Source organism: Populus alba, chromosome 1 (assembly GCF_005239225.2).
Source record: "Populus alba chromosome 1, ASM523922v2, whole genome shotgun sequence".
Lineage (NCBI taxonomy): Eukaryota > Viridiplantae > Streptophyta > Magnoliopsida > Malpighiales > Salicaceae > Populus > Populus alba.
The window spans coordinates 10,712,557-10,721,719 of NC_133284.1; the positions used below are offsets into that span (position 1 = coordinate 10,712,557).

General features: G+C 30.6%; 1 protein-coding gene across 1 annotated transcript; it reads right to left on the bottom strand.

The window, feature by feature from the left end:
* Positions 1–544: 544 nt before the first annotated feature.
* On the bottom strand, positions 545–2,282 carry LOC118036065 (IRK-interacting protein). Its single transcript, XM_035041766.2, has 2 exons — positions 2,133–2,282; positions 545–1,980 (listed from the first exon to the last, which is right to left on the bottom strand). The coding sequence occupies exons 1-2, from the start codon at positions 2,229–2,231 to the stop codon at positions 640–642; spliced, it is 1,440 nt and encodes a 479-aa protein (XP_034897657.1). The 5' UTR covers positions 2,232–2,282; the 3' UTR covers positions 545–639.
* Between the last annotated feature and the right edge of the window lie 6,881 nt (positions 2,283–9,163).

Below are 9,163 nucleotides of genomic sequence, written 5' to 3' on the forward strand. Positions count from 1 at the left end.
GCGCTGGCTGTCCCATGGAGGAACTGACTTTCACTGGCAGGATTAAAACTTGTACAATCAAACCATACAAGATCCAAAAAATTGTCACAGGAGAAGCATTTAATCCACTTGGGTCTTTTCTTTGTCTTTTAATTATTCCATCCACCAAGTTAATACTTGTATGTTTGATATTGTAGTGTCCTATATTTTTTAAAAAATAATTTTATTTATTTATTATATTATTACATTAAAAAAATTTTAAAAATATTAATCTAATACTTTTTCAAGTAAAATACATTTTTAAAATACATCTAACGGGATATCAAATCCTGGAAAAAACACTAAAACAAATATTCAATTCCCGATCATCTAAAGTAACCAATCGGAATAAAGATGAATCAAAATTGACTAAACAAGGAATAAAACAAAGATGCCCCTATAAAGCCGATTTCTTACATAGACCCAATCCCCATTTCAATGGCCCAACAACATATTTGTCGGTGGCCATCACTTAATTGACAATTCCCATAGCAATTAACACAGGAAAAAAAAAAAAAAAAAGGTATCAGAACCAACTAATCAAAATATTCAAGATTTGGATCAAACAAAACCCTAAGGAGAGGGGGTTGAACCCTTATCATTACTAACATTATGATTATATTACCTGCAGAGGACCTCGCATTTTATCACGTTACCGTAAACATAGAACCCAGGTGCTACCATGATCCTAACCATGGCCGGGACCATCTTCATTGCCCTGTCTCCACCGATATCCTCCATGTAAACTGAGTCGAAGTTCATCCCTTTATCCACCCTGAAGATTGGCAAGCCAGGGTGCACCGAATTGGCCAAAAGGTGCACCAACCACATGTTTTTAGAAGCACTAAAGAATGCCTGCAACAATGGCTCAGGCCAGGCTCTATTCCACCCCAACATAGCCACAATCTCACTCATTTTCCTGTCACAAAACTTGCTAAACTCTTCACTGAAATGCCTTGTCCCTTTACTCAATACCTCCTCCCATGTCAGCTCTTTAAGCACATTAAATGACGCGTAGTTTGCTTCACATCTATCAGTTGGGTTCAATATTTGATTTACAAAATTCTTTTGGAACCCAGCAGATTCAAAATCTTCAAAGAAAGCTTTGTTCAACAAAGCCTCAAGGCAAAAGAGCACACCTTTCGGATTCTTATAGAATGAAATCTTTATATCATAAGGTTGAAGCAACGCAGATATTCTCTCATAAACTCCAACTCCCATGTGCCTTAGTTGCATAGTGAGTGACCTGCTTAATAGCCTGACAGAGGACCTAGCTTCAGATACTGAAACCAAAAATTGCTCGATCACTTTATCACTTACCCCCATAAGACCATTTTGTTGATATTGATGAATATTGTAACCTTTTTCACCTTGATAAAGTGGGTTGTTACTGCTACATTCATCAAGTCCAGACTTCAAATCATGGCAATAAATTTCAAGCATGCCAAGCTTCTTTTCAAGTTCAGCCATTGAGTACTTGAGCCTTGAAGCTTCAAGAAGTGCGCCATCTCTCTTTCTTGTTGCTTGAGTCAATTTATGAGATAGCTCAGCTACAGCAGTCTTCCATTGCTCTTCTCTTGCTATGGAGGCATCACCAGTGGATTTTGGACTCTTCCTAGTCAATGAAGAAAATATGGACTTGAAAATTGCATTTGGACTTGCAATAGATGAATGCTTGTTTAAGCCATTATTGTCCAAAGGGACAACTGAAATCTTCTCTCTTGCATGTGGATGGCACTTGTTACAAGAAATTGAACCACCACCGTCATCTCCATTGGTGCTATCACCATGTCGTTTCTTGGTGCTTTGCTTGCTGTTTTTGTCATGGAAAGGTGATCTTGGATGGAGCTTTGGCGTCGGTATCTTGTCTATAAAACTAGCTGGTGTTGCTTTGGTAGTATCACTTTGGCTTCTCTCTTCACTATATTCATCTCCGTGCTCTTCTTTTTCACATTCTTGAATCTGCGACACCAATTAAAAGAAAAACAAACAACAGCAACAAAGTTAAGAAAACTGGTAATTAAGAAGGAAAATATTGCAAACTTTTAAGTACTGGACCATCTGGTCTGATTAATTAAAGTAAATAATTCTTGAATTCCCCATCATTTACTTACAGGTGTGATATGAGGGTTTTGAAGAGGGAGTACTACTGTTGGTGCTGCAGGAGGAGAGGAAGGAGACTTAGAGGAAGAAGGAGAAGAGGAAGGAGCCATGTTTATTTGTTATCGATCTCATTTTTCTGTGTAGTTTTCTTTTTAACTAGGACTACATGTAGACTGGTCCATCTAGTAATATACGTGGATATATATGATGATTTTTTCTTTAAATAAAATAAAAAAATCTAGGATATGGTACGTGCAGCTGTTTCTTATCCGTTGCAGTCTCTTTTCGTTTTCTTTCATTTTCTAAGGTTGTGTCCTATTCGTCCTGCAATCATGGTGATCAATCACTAGTAAATTCTAAAAAATGTTTTTATTTTTTTTGTTTTAAATTAATTTTTAATAATTTTGATGTTTTAATGTTATAAATAAATTTTTTAAAAAATAAAAATATTATTTTAATATATTTTAAATAAAAAATATTTTAAAAAACAATTATTATCATAATATCAAACTACTTAAATAATTTATCAATCTCAATAGAACTAAAAAATAGCTTTGTGTTATTAGATTTTAGTGAATAAGATATTTTAAGAGCTTTTATATATATATATATATTAAAAGGCATTAGTTATCAGCTTTTAATTGTGGATTGCACTCTGCAACTCATAGTAAAAAGATTAATGCCTTTGTTTTTTTTAATTAATCCTTTTTTTATTTAATTTATTAATATTAAATTTTTTTCATTTTAGTTATAACACTCTCATGACACAGATCTCAAGCTTGACAAGTTAATATGGTTTGACAGGTTAACCTAGTTGAATTTATTTTTTTTTCTCATTCAATTTTATATTTTTAATATCAATTTGATTGAGAATTAAACTTTATGATTTGCTTTATTCACTTTTCATTAAATTATTTTGATCTCGTGAGGAGATTTTACTAAACCTCTTCTCGCAAAGCATTATTTATTGGAATAGTGCTTTGCTTTGTATTTTCCTTTGTTTCTTCCTTTTCAATATATTTTTTTTAAGTTTATTTTTTAATATTAAACAATAACCCTTTTTCATTTCATTCTTTAATATAGTTTGGTGGATTAACCCCGTGATTATTTTTTTTTATTTAAAAATACTTTAAAAATATCCTCAAAACCTCAATAACCCTTTTTCTAACCCCAAAACATCATTTAATCATCTAAAAACTCAAAAAAAAAAAAGTGAACAAAAAGATTTATATAAACTCCAATCTACTTTTTTTTAATATAGATAAAAAAAAAAATACTTACATTGAATTTCATTCTCCAAGATGAATTTATTAATATAAGATTGATATTCTTTTTTAAAATAAAATGTAATTGTCCAAAACTTTTCTATCTTTTTTTGTTCAGTGATTTTCGCTCTTGTCTCTCATTAGGGGCTGGAACATGATGAAAATGAAATTTAAGAATTAAAATGAAAAAAACCCTAAAACTACATGGACTAAACATGTAAAAATGGAAAACTTCAAGTATCAAAATAAACTTTTTTTTATGAAAAACATAATAAGAATCTATAATAGGAAAGCTACAACACGAGATAATAGTGAAAAATCAAAATGTTCTAGTTTATTACTTTAATATAAAATTTATATAAAACTACATTCTTGTTTTTTTATTCTAAAGAATCGATGGTACGTAACATATATAATATGTGCTTATTGTGCTCTATTCCACTAATTCTTTGAAATAATTTAAAATTTTAATTAGAATTTTCAGTTTTTTATCATGAATTATTAGGTACAGGTTTAGATCGAAGACCCATTGGAGTGAAGTAAATCTTTCCCGCAGGGAACTGGAATTTATGTTGTCCTCCCAGAAACTACTCCACGAATTATTGAGAAAAGAGAGCACTTAACCATCTTAAATTGGCCACTGGGATTATAAAGTGGAGAATCTTCTTTAACTTTAAGAGAATTAACAGTAATTATATAATGATCAGATTATATAAAAAATTACCATAAGGATTAAACTATAATTTTAAAAAATACAAGGGCCAAATAACTTCAAATAAAGACCAATTTATGAATTAATATAAAATGTAGAGATTAAAAAAAAATTAAAAAGGGGCTGAAATAAAATTGTATACAAAGCCTTCATCGCAAACCACTACAAATATTTATAACTAAATAAAGAAATGTATGCATCAACCTATTTTGTTACATTATATTTTTCATTACATTACATAATAAAAGTTTTCTGCTCTCAAGATAAAACCCAACACATGGCAAGTGATAATGAACACAATTAACTATTTAGCCAGTAAAAATAAGAAACTTTTCAAGGAAAAAGGAAAAACTAAAGAATTTAATAACTTTTATGATTTAGTTAGCCTTAGCCTTTTTATTTTTATCACTTGTTATCTCTTCACTTGATTAATAGTTAGATTAACTTCCTAATTTATTTACTTATTCTGACCTTACTCCAAAAATAATAAAAACAAACTTTTTACATATGAAATGAAATACATTATGAATCTTGGTCAACTTTGAAGGCAAGTTTACTTGTTATCTCTTCACTTGATATATAGTTAGATTAACTTCTAATTTATTTATGTATTTATTCTGATCTTACTCTATAAATATTGAATTTTTTTTCTCTAATTAATTTCAACTTGGGGTTTATACTTCACAACAGCCATCCTCGTACCTTAAGGAGAGAATTGACTGACCGTAAGATATATTTTGCTAGTTCCAGGTGAGCCGGGGATTTCCAAATTTTGTATTGAATGATTTCCGGTGGGGCTTCGTTTCCATTCTCCTTCTTTTTTATTATCAAAGTAAAGATCAAACGTACAATACTTACTTGCCAAACGAATCAATGAAGAATGTAAAAGGAAGAAAGCGAAGTGTTTGACTCTTTCCATAACTCACACAAATGAGTAGGCCCACACGGAACAGGAAAGAAAGGCTTCCGGTGAGCAGATATGGCCGGGCAGGTCAATTTTTAGGTGTCCTTCTCGGACAGTGGCTCCCAGTGACATAATAAAAGTCAGCCAAAATCTATGGCTAGCAAGCCCTCTGCCGGGTCAGAGTCCTGGCACGACAATTTAATTTTTGCTGCAAAGTCCCTTCTGGACGGTCACCCTGGCGTTTAAAGTCGTTTGCTGCCGTTGAAACTGGACCAGAGAGCACATACCGAGGAAGGAATCTCCAGCGTGGTGAACATTCTAAAGAGATGGAAAGACTGATTCCTTTGATCTTTAAATGAAAATGGAAAAAATTCCAAGATTAAGGTGTGAATGCATCCAATACCGTCAAGCCCAGATGCTGAAGGCGACTCCGGGACGTCAATGAAGCTCCTTTCTGTTAAAATCAAGCCACAACTGGTTTGAGGCGAGGTCAAAAATAATGCCTGATGATGTTAATGAAGGCAGCGTGTGACACGGTGCCATTATGGTCGTAGTTAATTAATTATATCCACACTTCGTCATTCTTCTTCTTCTTTCTTTTTTTTCTTTTTTTTTTTATTTGCATGCGGTGTCCGGGCCAGCTTGCGCGCACCACAACTAGTCCCCACGGCTCACTGAACACCCTGCAAGCCCAATAAGCAAGTAAGGCACCGCAAGGATGACACACATACGCATAGAGAGTCGAACCTGGGACGGCAGTAGGAGACAAGCCCCCACACACCGCTGGAGCACGACCCTCAAGCGTTATATCTCGTCATTCTTGAGGTTGCGAGTGTTGGGGGATTTTAGTGCAAGGCTACAAGGTACAAACTTTTTTTTTTTTAATTTATGTGGGTGTCCGGGCCAGCTTGCGCGCATCACGATTAATCCCACGGCTCACTGAACATCCTGCAAACCTAATGAGCATGTAAGGCACCACGGGGATGACAGACGTACACAATGAGGTTTGAACCCAGGTGCAAGGGAAATGAATGAACCCCTTCCACCGTTAGGCCCAGGACCTAAAGTGCAAGTACAAACTTTTTATTCCTCACACATGTGGAATTCTCCTATCATAACAGGAAGCGAAATAATATTTACTAGTCTATTTACCCGTGCTTTGTCATGACCAAATATTTTTAAAAAACATTTAAAACAGAAACTAAGAGTATAAGGATTTTTTGCAATGCTATTAAACCCAAATAAAAAAATAAATCTTAAAATTTATTGTCTTGAATTTTTGTTTAACATGAGTTTTTAATAAAACTATATAAGAATTAATTCGATATAAATTAATTTATTTAATAAATTTAAAGAAAATCTGAATGATCAATTTTTATTTAAAGCAATAAAACAAAAAATAAAAGAGAATGTCAGACCATATAAACTTTTCAAACTTGTAAATTAAGTTATTGGACTGAAAATACGATACATAAAAAAATAATGAAACTCAATCCCAACAAATTTAACATCGAATGATGAATTATCACTATTATTACTATCATTATTAAGGCTATCATCTTTATTATTATTATTATTATTGTTATTATTATTGCTATCATTGTATCTATCATTAACATTACTATTATTAATAAGTAATTTTATTGTTGTTGTTGTTGTGAGCATTACCCCTATTATTATTATTGTTGTTGTTATTATTATTGATATAATAATTATTATTATTGTTATCACTCCTAATATTATTATTGTTTTTATTTTTATCATCATTATAATTATAATTATTATTAAATAATTGCAGAGCGAGGGAGAGGGAGGCTGGTCTTTCATGTGAAGTTAATAAATGAGACATTGGGAAAAGAGAGGGCCCCTCTTTTAAACGGTGATTGTTTATTTATTTATTTATTTTGCGCCAGCAGACTGTAGTCGTGTTGTCGTCTACCTTTGCACGCTTTTATTCTATAGTATACTATATAGATAGATTGGGATCACATGCACCTGCCCTCAGCCAGTATTTTTTTTTTTTAATAAATGTTTATATTCTGGTCATCTTATATATATTTTAATTAATTTTACAGATATTAAAATTAACAATTATATAATTCTCTATATACTGTCAACCTGTGCTTAATTGCATGGTATATCTTGTGATATTTAAATTTTTTTTGTTTGTTTTTTTTAATTTTAAATTATTTTGATGTATTTATATTAAAAAAAATTATTATTTTTATATATTTTTAAATAAAAAATATTTTTAACAAATATATACTTTGAAATAGTACCTGGCCTAGATGTATGGTGAATCCGGACAAAAACACCAGCATCAAACAAGGATTGGAACCAGGGGCGCATGCGCATACCCTTGTGCACTGTTACAAGTTACAACAATATTGAGGATCATGGATTCTTAGACCGATTGATATTGAGGAGTGTCTGTATTTTTTTTTAAATTATATATATTTTTTTAAATTATTATATATATATATATATATTTAAATCATGTTAATATAAATGATAAATTTTAAAAATAAAAAATATTATTTTAATTTATTTTTTTAAATAAAAAACATTTTAAAAAACAACTGCAACTATGATAATAAGTATTATTTTAATAGAAAAAAATCCACTTAAATCATCAACCCAATTTTGTTATACTACTTTAACAATCATTTTAGTATTTTTTTTTTTTAAAATTTGTTTCCTGATAACAATTTTATAGTATTTTTTAAAAAATAAAATTTAATATTTATAATTAAATTAGTTTGTTTGGTTTTTTTTAAATGAAATAAATTTTAACGGCGTTGAATTGGAATAAAAACCATGAATGATCCTGCCCGAATTGTTATTGCAAGAACTCCTAAAATAATGATCTTTAATTGAGGGAGCAAAAAGTACTGATGCTAGGTATAATTATGATACATTTTTTTTTATGCACAACAGCTTTTACTAATATGGTCAGCAAACTTTATAACTTTTTTTTAATTTGATTCACTCTAAACTTTATAGCGTTTTGCACGAGTAGAGCGATGGATCGTGTCATGCAGCACGCCCACACACAAATTAATCACCATGTTTTAAGAAACCTGATTCCCGCGAATCAAGGACGGTGATTAGATGTACCCGTCAATTATATGCCTTGATAACATTTTCCATATCCAACCTGCTAGTTTACAATTTGTGCTACATTACAGTTCTTATTAAAAAAAATTAATGTAATAAAAATTTTGATCGGACTTCTTGTTTTTAAAATTAAATCATATAAAAATTATATTGATATAACCCAATTGACTTAACCGGTTTAAAAATATCCTAGCTAACAGTATAAAAAAAAATATAAAGGTGAAATTGAGAAAAAAATATATAAAATTGATATAAAAAACCTTCTAACCTAACTTATTGTCTAGATTGAGTTTAAAATTAAATTAAATATGTTTTTAGCATTGTGAAAGTTTTTATAGTTATGGTTTAATAAAATTAGGTTAAAAAAAAACATTTTTAGTTATGGTTTTAAAAGACAAGTTTAAAAAAAAAATATTTGATTAAAATTATTATGAGATGAATTTTTGCATATAAACATATTTTATTAGCTTCTATAAAATTAAAATTTAAAACACAATTATATTGGGGCTAATACATAAAACAAAAGTTATTTAATTAATCAAATAAAAAGTTCCACAATACTGAATGTTCTCTAATTATCAACTGTTTTGCTAGAGAAGAAGTACTATGTTTGCCTCCTAGGATATGTTCTTGCACCATAAATTTTACCTTCCAAGGCATGAAAGGGTAGAGTTCACACTTTAATTAACATTTTTTTCCCACTCTCTCATTAGACACGTTCAAATATATATTTTTTTTATTTCTAACCAGACTTTAGTATAATTCAACTATTTTCTATCTTGTTTTACCAACATATTAAACAAATTTAAAACCATTTTTTACATTATTAACAATTATTATTGTAATAATTTATTTTTATAAAAACCTCCCCTCTCATCATGCATCAGACAAAACCTAAGACGACATTTTTGCCCGGCAAATTTAGAGGGAGCGCCAGTTTAGAACCAAAGATAAAAACTAAAGCCCAGAAGAGAATCAATTGTCAAACGTAGCCCATATTGAATAATGGACCGTGGTCCGCACTGGATGTTCTCTTCTACATCT